The 17,174-nt window shown below is 36.3% G+C and overlaps 1 protein-coding gene across 10 annotated transcripts in view; it reads right to left on the reverse strand.

Moving 5' to 3' along the window:
• CTNND2 (catenin delta 2) overlaps positions 1-17,174 on the reverse strand; it is a 629,651-nt gene that overhangs the window by 311,848 nt on the left and 300,629 nt on the right. For 6 of the 10 annotated variants that reach the window (XM_050328022.1, XM_050328047.1, XM_050328015.1 and 3 more), the window contains one exon: positions 2,589-2,681. The exons of the other annotated variants lie outside the window; for them this stretch is intronic. In XM_050328022.1, coding sequence (XP_050183979.1) covers positions 2,589-2,681 — 93 coding nt within the window. The remainder of the gene's footprint in view (positions 1-2,588; positions 2,682-17,174) is intronic. 10 annotated transcript variants of the gene reach the window in all.

Below are 17,174 nucleotides of genomic sequence, written 5' to 3' on the forward strand. Positions count from 1 at the left end.
AGCATAACACAGCCTGTTTCCCTGTAGTTTTTGACCATTCCTCCTGAAATAGTCTACAATAGTATCAATTATACTAAATTTTATTTTGTTACTGAATTCATTTCACGCACACCAACCCCCTAAAACCCATTAACTTTAGTTTTGAAATAACTTAGCCTCCTAGAGACAGAACACTTGCTACTTAGTTTCCAATACCAGCCAGTTTCCTTTAGTTTCAGTTCTGCAGACAGTTATTGGTATAACAGTGAACACAGAGAATCCTTTCACAGTGGAAGCCTGTGAAGCTTTACTGTTCCAAGGAAATGAATTTACAGGGCAGCACGTACGTGCTGTATTTTATTTAACTTTAAACTTGGAAGCAAGAACATCATTAAGGAAAGCAGTATTATGTGACTGCCCTGTTCTCAATCTTCCCTTGATGTCCATTTCATGCCCCTATGTATTGCAGACAGGATACTGGGCTAGATGGACTTCAGTTCTGAATCAATATAATCACTCTTTTATTTTTATTTAGAGAAGCTAATATCAAACCAAATTACTTAATTTTGTATTTTCCCATAATTGATTAATTAAAAAAGGATATTGGTACACAAAAAGAAGGAATTAGCTCAAGGCTGGATTTCTGCTAATAATGTTAGTTCTTTCTGTTTGTTTCAAACCTATTTTTATTTGAGAAAAGAGCTCATTTCCAAAACTTAAGACCCTATACAGGAACACATTAGGAATAGAACTAAAAAATTTCAATTTCAAGGGACCTACAATGACCATAGAGTCCAACTGCCCAACCATTTCAGGGCTGACCAATGGCACTGTTCAAATGACTCTTAAAACACTGACAGGCTTGGGGCATTGACCACCTTTCTAGGAGCCTATTCCACTGGTTGACCACCCTCTTGGTAAAAAACTTCTTGATGCCCAGTCTGAACGTCTCCAGCTGCAGATTTGAGCCATTCCCAGGCATCCTGGCACTGAATCCCAGGCAGAAATGCTCAGTATCACCCTTTCCCCTTCACCTCCTCAGGAAGCTGCAGAGAGCAATGAGATTGCTTCCCAGTCTCCTTAAATTTTAAATTTTGCTGCTTCTCCACAGTATAGCAGTTCTGATAGCAGTGTACTGTGATATCCCTTCAGTCCAGGCGCTGGTATTTCGATCTGATCCAAACCAAACAAGTATCTAAAATAGTATCTGGAAAGAACTTAAGTGCTCAAGAAATGATTCAGAAATAGCAAATTAGAGAAATCAATAGTGGAGAGGTAGAATCCTCTCTGCCCTGAGGCAACTGAGCAGTCTGCTGCCTAAATCACAACACAGTCTATCAGTACCCATAAAACTGTTCTTCAGCATACCTTATTGAGAGCATTGCATAGAAAGTATGATCATGGTTGTCATGCTTCAAAGAAAACAGTACAACACCCAGAAAGATAAAATGAGGTCTACTTTCTTCTTTCCCTCCTCCCTCTTACCCCAATAGCTCAGCTATTAAAGCCCTAGTGCACAGTGCGAAAGAACTAGATATAAAAGTTTATTCACTTGTGAGAAATAAAAGCAGTATCTAAGTTGAATGTAAACATCAGGCTGTCTTTCCTGTTGAAATCTCAATCCTGTATAGAAAACAACACAGTATTTTAGTTAAGAAACTCCATTATAAAACACACCACCACAATTACCTTCTCTTTGCACCATGTTTTGAAAGATTTCTTCATAGAAAGAGTGCAGACAGTAGCACTCTTTCTCCATATAAAGAAAGGCAGTTTCTCAGTGGAGCAGAAAAAGCTACTGAAGATCAAGGCCTGAGAGTGAATTTCATGTAAGGTACCTTAAACAAACTGGCCAGCTTTTTGGTGTTGGGTAAGAAACATTCAGTGAATTGAGATCGATTCTTTTTTGAGGCATGCAGTTCCATATGCATTGTATGACCACTAAAGGAACTTAACCCAACCCATAGATACATGGAGACAGTCACCTAAAAATAAGCATTACAAAACACTTTTTCAGTATCTTTCTGGTTCTGGTCTTTGGTACCATAACAATTATTTCCAAATAAATATGGCATAATGTAAATGAAATTCCTTTAAGGAAACCCACTTCTGTATGTGAAGATATTGCAATATTTCCTCCTGGGATAGCCAACTGCTAGAGCATGTAATAAAACCCACTAGGAACATGAAGCTCCTCATCTTCTCAATACCAACAAACTGCATAAGGATAGCCCTTCAGCAAAAGACTTAATCCTTAACATGGAGATCAAGCCAAGCACCAATGCTGACCATTGTTTTAGGTAAATTATGTAAAGTATGATTACACTTTTATATGACTATTTCAGCTACAATATTTGTTCTGTGTTGTCCCTGGTAACTAATAAAAAGTGATTTTCTCCAGGTTTTGAGGGGATGATTCATTTTAAATTCAGCACTTCCTTAGGGAAATAATGCAGACAGAAGCCAGACGGCCTCTATCTTAAAGAAAGTGTATTCCATGCAGGAAATTCCCAATACACACACACAAAGCCTGTCTCTCTGTGAAATCACACATCATAGCCCTTCCCAGTTCTTCTCTTCTACAAACTCTTCACATTAGCTTTACTCACCTCCTTCCAAGAAACCCCCCTTCACACGGCTCTTCACCTTCGCCTCTTTCCATGTAAACAATTCTCTCCTTTTCTTTCCATTCCTTCTCCCCCCTACAGAAAAAAATACAGAGCCAGGATGTTTCTTCTTTCTACTTAGCTGATGGTTTTGCTACTTCCTTTCCTGCAGCTTATGCCTGTTGGGGCCAGATGCAAACTCCTACTGTGCCTCCATAGTGGCACAAAGTTCCCCATATAACTAACAAAGAATATTCTTAACATCAATATATTGTCTGAATTTTGACATTGACATATCATGCAAGAGACTTCATGATAGTTGCCTATACTTTACATGTATGTTGTCTTTTATTTCTGTATTCTTCACCAGATGTGTGGACATGAAACACTGTCACAAAACAGGAGAAGATTCTGCAGGAAGCAGGAAAGAGTTTGTTGATCCTTTTAATGGGAGGATTAAGTAAATGATTTGAGGTGTACACTTAAAAAGCTGAGTTTAATAGATGTTAAACAGATTATTTAACAGATTATTTTCTGTTGACAGGAAGGAGGAATAATCATAGAGTAACTTAGGCTTGAACGACTTCTGGCATTATTTGGTCTAGTCCCCATTTAAAGCTGCACTAACTTCAAAGTACCACTAGACATAATGTATGTGGGAGACTGTTCAGAATTTGTTTAGTTAATTCTCTTTTTTTTAAGAGAGAAAATAAAATCTGATAGAAGATGAAATTAGAAGAGTTTGGTGAATTTAGATGAGACAATTAAATCTGAGAAGGCAGCACAAAGTGGCTTTTATAATGTCGCAAGACTAAAAACTTGGAGAAAAAGAATCAGGGGAAGCTCACAGGTGGGATAAGAATAAACAAGTTCAAAATGGTCACTGAAATTTTTGTTAAAATTTAAAAAAATGTATTGAAACTTCATGGAAACAGCCAATCACCAGTCCCATCCAATTTGAATTGAGGTGCCAAACACTATACTTGTTCTGCTCTTAGAAGGCTATTTGGGAAGTTTATTAGAAGGAGCTGATGTTAATTCCAGCTTTGAGGAACTGGACTAAAGCCCAGGATGTTGCCTCCAGTTCTGTATTTGAAATAAGCTTAATCTGTGATGCTGATCACTTGGAGATTCTTATAGAGTAGTATAAACACAACTGCATAAATTAATAACCGATACCACCAGGCAATACAAAAACATAGGTTTGCTAGAAGCAGTACCAAGAATCATGTATGCAAGAAATGATAAGCATTAAATTTACATTTCAGTGCATGAACATAAAGGCAGCAGAAAACTACTTCCTAACCTAAAATGTTAGATGAATGTAAAGGTAATTGGGCCTGTTAGGTGGGTGCTAAGCAGCTGGATCAACCCATGAACAATTGCTATTGATTTATGATTGTAACTATGGGATTGAAATTTCTTATTTGTAAACTGTCTGTTTGCATACAGAGTTGACAAATTATGCAAGTAACTAAAATGGCACATGGTAATAACAGCTATTTAGCTATATGGATAACCTTTAATCACACATTTATTACTGAAAATGACTAAAGTTATATTAATGTGAACTGACAAAAAATAAATGTAACCTTTAGACAGATTTGGAGCTTTGCAGTGAGCAGAGTCTTTTTATTCTGGCTTTTCCACCACTAAGACTCAGCAGGGAAAATGAGAATCAGTTCCCTATGAAAATAATATTTTTTTCATTATTCATTGCCTGCCAGAAGAAATACAACACACAAGACCTTACGCATGTAAAACCGGGTTTATAGGTCAGACATTTGGTAAAGACAGATATAAGAAATATATTATATTTTTAAAATCTTGTGCAGGAATTAAAGAGAATATTCCTAAAGAGAAAAAGGATGTCTTCGTAGAATTTTGAAGAAAATATCTTCCAGGTATCATACTACTCATACTGAGAGCAATAATATTTTTAATCATCTTTATTAGAAGAATATTCCAATACAAAATATTGGGAAAGTTACTTGATAACCAAACCAATATTTTGAAATAGTTTTGTTAACAAAAGGATGAAATCACCTTTCTACTTAAATAGAGACATCCAGAACACGAATTTTCACAAGATAGTTGAATCTTTTAATCTTGATATACGTACATAATCCACACATTTCAATACTGAGTTAAAACTTTGCAAGAGAACTTCGTGATTTCCCGATCCTTTGAGTACCTATGTGTACCTGAAGGTCTGCCAGCCAGGTAAACCACGAAGGACTGCACTAGAAGCAAGAATTAGATTGAAACTCAGATCAAATCAAAAGACAAGCACTCAGTCAGCTTTGGAAGTTCTACTCACAACTTCTTTGTTCTGTTTGGCTTTTCTATAACCTATCTATTGCTCACTGTCTGGATATTGAAGCAAGTATCAAATTCTTTGTCTGCACCCATTACCATGCAGCTGATTTTGCTACAGCCAAATGGCAGACTTTTTCCTAAAACTTGCTGCCTGTTTGGGGCAATCTCAACAGTACTCATGAAAAACAAAAGCACACCTCTGAACTTCCAGATTATTATTCCTTTAAGCTGCCAAAAAGACCATCTTTCTCCCCACAAACCAGGGAGACCAAAGCAGAGAGTAAATGGGACAAGTAGTGAAAACTGCTTGTTACTTAATTATTGCAAAATTTTCCAATGCAAATTGGCCCTAACGTACTAGAAAAGTGACTTCACAAACATTGCAGGTTCTTATGTTGTGTTGAAAAAGAATGCAGGAGGCTTAGCTATATGCTTTTATCACTTGTCAAAATTTAAGAGACCAGTTACTCTGTCACTTATGGCACCACTAAGTTCATATCTCAGAACCATTTAATAGAAGAATTCAACTGCTGAGATAGCTTACTTGTTAACACCAAATTCTACCTACTGCAGTCCTGAAAGCACTTCAAATTAGAAAAGTTGTAACACTCTAAAGTGTTAAGATAGGGCAGTGATCCTCATTCTGCTCAAGGGGCCATCCAGTAATTTCTGAAAAGTCTGCATAATTATGCAGAAAAATGTTAAAATGTATTAGGTTAAATAAAAGCACTAATTTTCTCTGCTGACTCCGCTGAAAAAGCAGACAAGGGAAATGAAACACAGATCTCAAGTAACTAGCTGAGCTTTACATTGGCAGATACAATTCTTTAAAAGTCCTTTGTTTTGGTGAAAAGGTTGCTGAACCATAGGAAAATTGAGTTCTTGGCCACCTATGTAAATCCCTCTCTAGGATGCCTCAACATCACTTGTTCAAAACAATTCATTAAAATTCTTTCTTTCCCACGCCTGGTAAGTCCAGAGTTCAGTTCGTTTTCACTACAGCTCATGCCACTAAGTAATACTTTTCTCTTTGTGCCCATCCTAATCATATGTTCCACGATCAGAAATAATACATATATATATATAAAATAAAAGTTACCAGCTTTCCATTCATATCGGTTTTCTTTTCTCTATTTACACTAAGTGAAATTTGGAGAGGTTCTCAACTGAGTTATCCTACCATTTCATTAACTCTGCAACCTCTTTTTCTTCAAATATCTTAATCTAGGTTTAAAAGCTGATTGTAAAATTAAGAATTTTATATTACTTCTTCAGTGCATCTTGGAAACAGTCCAATCAAAAAGCTAAATCTGTTTCCACTGGCAAAGCAGAGCTAATATGAAAAGTGAGGAAACTGATTTATTTTTTTTTCTCCCTGAATATGAATCACATAAAATCTGTTCTGGATTTAACAAAATTAATTTCTCACAGTATAGAAATGCTAAATCTCATAGTTTAACAATAAGTTTGCTTAAGAAAGCAATGAGCTTTGTTGTCATTTTGAAAAGGAACAGTATTTGCAAGTGAGCTTAAGGGCAGTCAGTGTCAAAAGCAGAGACAGATTTTTACTCCCTATCGTGTAGCAAAACCCCTGCTCAAAGCAGGGTCAACAAGCACTAGCTGAGAGGTATTACTAGTTTTCAATTGTTAAAAACTGTATCCAGATCATAATTTTTTTTTTTAAAATTTTAAAGAATACAATGAATATGCAAAAAGTTTATAAAGAAAATATTAAAAGACCCAGTACTAAACAAAATTTTGAGAATCCCAATTTCAACAACTTGTTTATACTGAACAGTATAGTTCAACAAAACACTGTGCAGGACAACTGGATAGTTTTGACTTCAATACACAACAGTTTTGCAGTTAGAATGGACTGGAATAGAAGTGATCTATACAGAGAAAAACATTATCTCTGGCCTGCTTTCAATAAGAATGATATTCTACTCTGGGATCAGGGTTAAGGAGAATTCGCATAATACAGTGTTCTCTATGTCCCATGATGAACTACATCATCCCCAGTCCAAAACTGAAGTAAACAGAGGTGATCACAGATTCTGTTATTCTGTCAAGCCAGGGGGTGGTAATTTCTAAACAGACATTACAAAGTAATGTAACTATTTAAGAAAGGAGAAAAAAAATCAAACCCAACTGCAACTCAAGCCTAGGCTGACTTCCAGAGTTAAAAATTTGCTACAAATTCAAATTGAAATGGTTGAAAGGAAAAGAAGTAAATGCATTTGATTTTATTAAGGTGTCACACAGCACATAATTTCTTTCACAGACTAAAAAAGGAAAAGTAGCTCTAATATATCTGGAATTTCATTGGGCATTTAACCCATTATCAGATGACATTGCCAAGTTAATAGTTTAAAAACTAAAGTGAGAAACAGTACAAGATTTGAACACTGGGCATAAAAAAGGCCAGACAAGAGACAACTGGTGGTGTTAAACTGAAGCTAAGCAAGAGGGAAACAGTGCAGAATTATTAAAAAATCAGTCTAGGGGGAATACAGTTTTTCAGAGCAGCATGCAAGACAAATTCAACCAGTTTAAAAATGAGGCAAGATCAGTACCCGAAATGTATTAAAGAAGTTTTCCAATATCAGATAAGATTGGACATTTTGTTTCTCAGGTTAATTCCAGCCTCATTTTACCATGAAGTGGCTTTAATTTTTTCAGGAAATTGTTTCAGGAGACTGAAAACTGCCTTCATTCTCCTTGTGCAAGTACCTTTTTTAAATTTTTTAAAATATGAATACAAAAAGGAAATCGCTTTTGACCAGGTCATTAAAAGAAAGTAGAAATTTTGAAAATACTTTATGGTCATCTATAAAATAGAATTTATAATAACAATACAACTTCAATTACTCATAAATAGGTCTTTAATTAACTTTAATTAACTTTTTCCATAATATGCTGACAATAGTATCGTCAAATGGAGAGACATTGAGGAAAGGTTTACTATAATTACCACTGCATGCATAAAACATTAAGTTAAAGCATTACTTGGTCCAGTATATTTGTTAATTTCTATTTCACATGGAAACTTTTTCTGTAACTGAAAGAGAAAAAAATAGGACAGCAAAGGAGTAGACACAAAGCTATATTAGAAGCACAGCCATTTGTTGCCATAAGCACCATAGTATATGAACATGTTCCATCTGCACATTGCAACATATTTTCATCTCTCAAGATGACAAATACAAGTCAGTTTTAATTTCAGATTCCAGGCTTCAAGGAAAATAAATGCCTCTAGTCTCAGAGAAAGTAGCTCTTCATCTATGCATATATACATATATGTATAAATACACATAGGTACATAGACATAGCATTGACCCATTTTAGCAAAACTATAGCATCACAGAACAGACCTTAAAGATAATCTAGTTCCAACCCCCATGCTATGGGCAGGCACACCTTCCACTAGACCGGGTTGCTCAGAGCTCCATCCAGCCTGGCCTTGAACACTTCAAGGGATGTGGCCTCCACAGTTTGTCTTGACAACCTGTTCCAGTGCCTCATCGCCCCCACACTAAAGAATTTCCTCCTAACATCTAATTAAAATCTCCTGTCTTTTAGTTTAAAACCATCCCCTCCTTGTAGTGTCACTATCTGCCCATTTAAAAAGTTGCTCTCGCTTTTTTTATAAGTTCCCTTAAAGTACTGAAAGGATGCAAGGAATACTTGAAAATCAAGTATCTATGTATTAATCTTTCTATTAAATCTAACGTTATATAGTATATATTTAAGAGTCTGAAAAAAAATTCGGCACTTATAAACATTCAAATGATTTCTTAACACATTTATTTACAAAAGTTGGTATTTTAATCATCATGATGTCAATATAATTTTGTAGCTATTTATAAAGATTCTATCTAAAACTAAATACTGTTAGGCAAATTGCATGTGAAGTTTAGGTGAGGCATACTAATTGTCGCCAAAATTTTTCTATCCTATTTTTCTTAAGTCACTGTTTTCACCAACAACAGAGAAATTTAAAAACATGTTATTCTGCAGCACTATGAGTCCAAAACACCTTTACTGTTTCCATATTACATGTAAAGACTACCTTCTCAAGATTCACATGCACTATGAAGAAACACTTTCAAGAATTAATGTATAATAAAAATAGCTTGCACAAAAATACAGGTTCCACTCCATCACTGAGTGACTCCCCTGTGTGCCAGGTCAGCGCCAGGCAGCTGCAGACAGAGCTGGGGAACACTGATAAGAGGTGAGCTCCATGTGACAGCCAGCACCCTCACCTGCCTCATTAACAGGTGACCTGGTACTGGGCAGAATCCAAAAATACCAAAGCACATGAGTGAGCATATCATCTGTAGTAGGAAAGAAGGATCAAGGATTTCCCAGTACATCTACATGAGGAAAAATTCCCCTACAGCAGATGGTGTTTGTAGAAACGGTGGCTTGATTGCCTAGTAAATTCCTGTCCATCCCAACCCAAAACAATAGGGTCTTCTGACAGAACTGCAATGTTGCTGCTAACTGCACCTGTACTCAAAGAGCTATATTTCTGAAAATATTAAATATGAGTTATTTAACGTTATTTTAGATTTTTTTCTGGTTCTTTTTTTTTTTTTTTTTTTCCCAAAAACTATTATCCCCTCCTCCCATCTCTTGCCTAATACAAAAAGCATTAACTGAACATATGATGTGACCAAGCACACTGGAATCTCAAACACTATTTATCCAATGAATAAATATATTTATCACAAAAAATATTGAATCCTTTTATTTCTTCCTAAGCAGATTTTAGGTTCAGATTTTACTCAAATCAATAGGAGTTGAAGAAGGTAGATTACTACGCAAGTGAGGTAGTCCATAAAACATGATAGTAAAAATGTTGATATATTAAGTAACTTGAATCCAAATATATTTTGAGTATGTCAGTACTTAGATTACACACATAAATTTGACTTCTGTATACTTAGAGCCAATGCAGTTTGGAAAACACAGGTGGCCTGTTCTGGCTTGTACAGTGTGCTCAGCACTACTGTCAGTGTCCTCCTAACCAGGACATCATAAATAAGAAGGTCTGGTTGCATTTAAAATCCAGCCTCTAACTGCATTGCAGACAGGAAAAAATGAAGGTGAATATAACCTCCATTTTTGCTTTGAAATAGTGAAAATATAACCTGGATACCATCTTCTCAAGGTCGAACTACATTTTCAGTAACACATTTAAAAGAAAAGGGTTCTTTCAATTTCTTCTTCAGCAGAGGGCAATAGCACATATGTGGCATCACCTGAAAAACAACTGAAACTTGTGATAACAAGCCTACCTTCACTTCAATTCACTCTTTAGAGCTCTGACACAAGGTATGCAAGTGACAGATAAGGCAACCTTTCTCATAGCTGCATAAGAACAACCTGCCAAGCACAAAGGTGTCATTACCTAAAGTGAAGGGCTACCTGACTTAAGATGACCACCTTCCCTTTCTTCCTTCAAGCCCTTTATAAACTTATATCTGAGCAAAGAATAACCTAAAACTTCTGGGGAAAAAAAATAAAATTAATTTCTTATCAGACTACAACTTGCTTAGGACACTTGACATAGTTACCGTGTGTGGTAAATTCACTTTATGGGGGTAACAGTTGTTCTCACAGTTGTTCTCAAGTTTTCACTTTCTTCACAGGTTCAAGCTTATCTGTTAACACGAATTTGTGACCTATTATCTTAAGAAAGCATTGACCACCTAAGTGAGTCTGTAAAAAGCCCTGACCTATGATGATAGGGATTATACTTGCCCTGAATTTACCCTTCTTTCTCTCCATATTCCCAATTGCCCTAATCCTATTTTACATGTTAAATGCCCCTGGCAGGAATCTCCAACTGTCAGCTTCCATATTGCCCCACTGCAGTGTATGTCATCTGTATCTTAACTAACTGTATCAGAGCCATCAGCCAAGGGTGACCACAGCACAGAAGCTCCACTATTACCAATACTTTTCTGAGCCTATCACACTTACTTCAAATATATTTCCATTTCCTTTCTGTTTAGTGATAAACTGAATGTGGATAAAATGTTCTGCATTGGAGTGCCAAATAATAATGCTTTCCATACCTGTATGAACTTTTCTCAGGCAAATAGACCAGCAAGGGTTAGCACAACCTTGCTGGTCCCACCTGTAACATATGAACCAGCAGCTGGTCAACTTGCCAGCCATGATCTTTGGATATGAAAGTCACAGGCTGCTAAACCTACCAGACAACTATTTTCTCTACAAATTGGTCACATCTATGTAGCAAGTTCTAGACATACTTTCAGGAGGAAAAATATTTGAATAACTCTTTAAGACTAGAATATGGTGCAATCAATAGCCAAGAAGTTTATTTTGGTTTCATTTATTGATTTATTTAATTTATGAAGCTACCATCACTGCATACACCACAGTATGAATCACATTTAAAATTAACTTCACCTTATAAACATTCTAAGAATAAACAATTTTTTCTCTCCTTCTCTGGCTTCCAGATTTAAATTTTAGTCCACCCTTTTATCAATTTTCAGCATTAAAGTTGTGAGTAATATTTTGATTTTTATACAAATGGATAACTGGATCCACAGCTGTCAGTACAATTATGGCCAAGACGTTTTTAGCCTGAACAAAACTACAGAAATGTTTAAATAGAGCCTACTTAAATGAATAACCAATAAACTAATATTCCTGATAAAAATAACATATCTCCAAGAAGTCAGAATATTGGAAAGGTTTTTATTATCCATTAAGTGTGATCTCCAAAACTGTGAACTACTATATAGGATACAGATTAAGTACAGCAGTGGTAATTTCATGATATTACTATGTCCTAAATTTTCTCTAAAGCAATGCATATAAAGACATTTAAACATAATGAGCAACATACTTTACTTCAGAATAAAATACAGCTACCAGTAACTTTAAGAGAGTTACTTCTACCTTGTGTGAGGTAGAAGGGGCATATAGTGAAAACCAGAAACATGTGCTAGAGGTTACTCCCTTTTCAGTGAGCCAGACTCAAAGCTAATGCATTTGATGCTCAAAATGAAGTCACAATGTGGCCTTGCCTCTGAAAATCCTGCATTTATACAGTATTCATAACTAGATTCACCTAAGTTTCCAAGTCCAATATCCTTTACATCTGAACTGCTGTTCTGGATCCCCTTGTCAGGTTACAGGAAACTAAGAAGTGGTCTTCAGTTATCTGTGTACACACATCTGTCCTGGTCTTCAGTTGTTTGCGTAGAGCACATCTATCCCCTAACCTCTATCACCTCTGTTCATCAATTCAAGGCAATGGCAGCTCAGTGAAAATACTACATAAATTAGTATCAGTGTGAAGATAACCATTTTGAGCATCATAACTTAACTATATAGATGATAGGACAGAGTGCAACCTCAGCAAATTTACAAATGATGCAAAATCGTGAGAAGTGTTTGAGAGACCAGAGGCTTGTGCTGCTATTCACATAGATCTCAAGAGACTGAGGAAATAGCCTGACAGAAACCTCATGAAGTTCAATAAGGGGTTGGGGAGGAAAAACCCTATGCACCAGTGTAGGCTGGGGTCTAACCAGCTCAAAAGCACCTTTAGAGAGAAGCACCTGGGGGTCCTTTTGGGTAATAAGTAGCATATAAGGCAACACTGTGACCTTGCAGTAAAAGGTGGCCGACAGCACCCTGAGCTGCATTAAGAAAATCACTGCCAGTGAGCTGAGGTGGGTGATCCTTGCCCTCGGCTCAGCGGGGATGAGGCCACACAAGCTGCAGAGTGGCCAGTTCTGGGCTCCCCAGGACAGAAGATACATAGACATCCTGAAGTTAGTCCAGTGAAAGGCCACGAAGGTGACAATTCAACTTGAGTCTTTGCCATACGAGGAAAGGCTGAGAGAGCTGGGAAGGCTTCAAGAAGAAGGAGCTTAGAGGAATCTTAGCAATGTATATAAATACCTGATGGAAGGGAGCAAAGAAGAGAGAGCCAGGCCTCTCAGTGGTAGTAATTGAGAGGATAAGTGGCAATGAGCACAAATTAAAATTGAAGAAAATCCACTTAAACATGAGGAAATTTTTTTTTATGACTAGTAACTAGAACAGCTTGATCAGAGAAATTGTGGTGCCTCCATCTTCCAACCCCACTGGGCATAACCTTGAGCAACCTGATGAAAAGTGCAAAATAAACAAATAAATTAACAAAAATGATAAAAGATCATTGTCTTCAACATTTACCAACAGCTTTGTGGCCATGTACACAAAGAGAAAGTGTGAACTTTCTCTGTTGAGTAGGTAAGAATGAACTTTAAGTGCATCCCTCTGCACTTAACCACTGCAGCTATTGTAGAAAAGCTGAGCTTACCTAGCTGTCTTCTTATTAGGCACAGTACAGACTTGAAAATTAAAAAATTAGACACCAAGACAGCATTGTCCTTTCTGTAATTTTCACTATTTCTGCTCATTCCAGAGGCACTGAAAGTAAAAGCTGATGTGGATTTGAAAGGCACTGATGTCATTGCTAAACACCCTAACAGGATATCCCTGACAGTCTTGGACTCTCAAGCCTGGGCCTGGTCCAGTTCTTGATTCCCCAGCACATGTCCCTCAGCAGTGAAGAAGCACGGTCCCCCATTACTCGTTTGAGAAGTCCGTAAAGTTTGCAAATTCCACCTGTCCTGTTTTCCCCTGGCTGAAGCTGAAGTGCTATCTGTCCCAGGCAACACATGTATGTAGCTATACATCATAAGGAATTAATGTACAAAACTGCACTTCCCTTTAGAATACAGAGGTGTTACTGGCAGGTACAGCACTCTCCAACTGCTTAACAACATATGCCTTCATTTTGATCTGGTCCTGAGGATGCATACACAGAAAAAAAATGTCACATAAGTTATCCTTATAAACCTGCTCCCTTGCTGTTTGCTATCACAACTGGAGACCTAATTAAGGAGACTCTGTATCATTATTTTTCAAATTAAAAATATTTTGAAGACAACACAGACACATTTTCCAGAAGATAGAGAGTGATGTTCACATCTGCAAAAATAAAATACAACCACAAGTAAATCTTAAAAAAGAATCTGAACAGAACCCACTGTCTTGGAATTCAGGTTCTTTTGAATTTCAGAACTCAAACAGATGATTGCCTCATTGTCTAATGGTCATCTGGAAGAAATGGAGATTTGATTTAAAACTGAGAAGACATCCTGAAAATAAGAAATGTTTGCAGCTCTCAAAAACCCTTGCCAGCACATATCAACTTAACTGGATCATAAGCAAGCATCGGAAATACCACTTCTATTTTCAGAACATCATGCATCCAGGATGAAAGCTGGGTTCCTCCCACATCTAAATTGCTCAGTAAATCTTATATTTCAAGAACAGTCTCATGAGAAATGTCAGTTTTGTGCTAACTGCATTCTGCAAATATTTAAATTGATATATGTACAAAAAACAAATAAGGAAGATATCTTTTAAACTGAGGATGCATCTTGGCCAAGCAAGAAAAACATTTAAGCCATGATCTACAGGTTAGCATTCAGTCTGGACTGAGTCAGGAAAAGATGTTTTTGCATACCCTTAAGATGTGTCAAAAATAAAACATTTCATATGAGTGGAATGCTGAAATATGAAGCTATGTGATACTACAAAATAATTACAGTTGGAACTTGGGGAAAAATTAATGGACAGATGGTCTCCACTTACTCTGAAAAGTAAGAAAAAAAAATCATTCTAATCCCTGCACTGCAAACTATTTTTAAATTCCAGATTTTTGTGATGTATTTAAAAAAAAAAAATCTGCTCAAATCAGACAGACACGGAAATTTTCTGCATATGTTGATTTCAGTTAAAATTATCATTACCTGACACTTTACTATTAGAATTCTTTTCTTTCATGAAAAGCATGACACCAGCACTCTCATCAGAACAGGAGTTGCTACCAAATAGCATCTTTTATATATGAGTCATGTCAGTTTAGAAAATAAAAAATTTACAACTCTGAGACAAACTAGCTTATTATTCAAAAGAATCAAAATATTCCATTACTGGGTTCTAAATCTCAGAACTGAACTCATATCTACCGTGACTTTAAAACTGCCTGATTTTTTATGGTTATGTTCTTCTATTGTACTGAGCAGGACACAGGCAGATGATAGGATAAGGATCTCTTTGTTATTGTCTAAATTGGAATCCAAATTGGAAAGGCTGCCTCCTCAGCTAGCTGGCCTGTGGATTAGAATTGAGTGGGTAGTTTCAGTTCAATGTTTCCACAGGCAAAAATACTAATAATTAAAGAAAGGCACCTTGTTTATCAGTCTTATTTCAGTACAAGCCAGACCTGGAGATGATCTCTGCCTCTAAAATAAGACATTCTAGCATATGTTCTTGAAAATAAGCAAGCCTACCAAATAGTACCTGAATATTCAGAGCATTTTAGTCTTTCCTGTACTTAATATCCTCTTTATGAAGTCAATTTATTTCTCTTGTTTCTGGATATTTGTGATGCATTAAGAGAAATCAGACGCAATTACAGCAGATACCTATCTGTGGAAAATTCTGAGTTTGTAACAGTATCAAATAACAAAGGCCAAACTCTGAGTCCTACCCAATAAATATTGCTGCTAGAAAGGCTTTTCTAAGAGGTCTGGATAAAGCTACTGAAGATGCAAACACTGACTTTCTCTCACTTGTAAAATATTGTCAAGTCATTATGACAGTGCATGCAGAGCTGTACTTAAATGTTTAATAACGATGATGGTAACACTGCAAGAAATAAAAGAATAAGGATAGAATAAGTGGTTCCAGAGTTAACTGGGCAGAAAAAAAAGTCTTCTTCTGCAGAGATCTATAGATACTAAATAATACAACTCATTATTGAATGTTATTTTATTTTTAAAATATTTTAAGACCTTTTATAGCATAATCATTATGAGGAGGCCCAAGAGAATTTTGGCTAAAAATCCTCAAACTGCCTAATGAAGTTCAAAATAATACGCATAGTCTGAAAGAATGTTTTAAATGGAAACATAAGGGGAATTTTTTTTTTTTAATAATTTTACTTATTACCCAGTATTTCTTAAGCTGCACCTGAAAACTCTGTAACATATTCATTAACTGAAGCTATTTCATTATTTGCTCTACAGAAAGAGCAAATAATGCCTCTCATGACTCTCCTTTGGTGTCATTTCCCGGATTAAAAGATAAAGCGCTGAAATTTGTCTTGGAAATAAATGCTTCAACAGGCAACTTTGGACAGGGCATGAATCTTGTACTTCCCTGTCAGCCTGAGAGAACAAACTCCTAGAAGTGTGTGATAAATCAAAATTCTGAGGAGAAGATGCTAAACTCTGCCAGTGTTCAGAAGTGTTTCCTCAAAGCTAAGTAATGGTGAGATATATTATAACTGTATTTCTTATTCACGAAACTCACAAAATTGGCACTTGAAAGAAACTACATGCTATTTTACAAAGGCCAAAGGCCATCCACTGAACAGTTAACAGTAAGCACGTACTGAAGTCTGAGAGCTGTTTTCTCCTGCTCCTACCTCTGAATATTATATACTTTTAAATTATTTATTGTGAGTATTGCGAGTACCACATACCTCAATCAGGTTAATCACCATCAAGTATCACAAAGTGCTGTGATGCTCTATTGTTCTTTCCTTATGAACACATTCACCAGGAAAAATGAAAGTGATTACATGTAGAGTTCCCAGCAATGTGAAATATATGCAAGAACAAATACTTTAATTTTCACATTTTGTTTGTGGTAGAGCTACAACATTGACACTTACATCATCTACATGCTCACAGTTCTTTAACTATTTTGGACAATTTCACATAAAAGTAAGAATGGCACCTCATCCTGTTAAATTGACAAAATTGTGATGCTATTTTTTCAATGATGGACAAAAGAATTTATTGAAAAAGGAGAACAAAAAGGTCTTGGCTTTATTATAAATGACTGTTACAACTGTCAATGTCAAATATAGCATTACTTACCAGACTTGGCAAAGATATGCAAATCTTTGTATTTACTTTTGAGGGGATCATCCACCCTATCAGCAGCCTTCCAGAGAAGTCCCCAGACCCTTTCATCTCTAGATTGTACACTGTGTGGTAATCCAAACCATATGTCTCCTACCTACGTCTCCTCAGTTGAACTCCTGCACAGGGCAGTCAAGTAAGGAGAGCTGCTTAGGTCTGTGACTCCTTCACAACTGATTCTTCAGTGTAACTCAGTCAACCACTGAGCAGTACTACAGGTTGTAGG

The sequence above is a fragment of the Myiozetetes cayanensis genome, unplaced genomic scaffold (genome assembly GCF_022539395.1).
Source record: "Myiozetetes cayanensis isolate MyiCay16 unplaced genomic scaffold, myiCay2020 scf1, whole genome shotgun sequence".
Classification (NCBI taxonomy): Eukaryota; Metazoa; Chordata; class Aves; order Passeriformes; family Tyrannidae; genus Myiozetetes; species Myiozetetes cayanensis.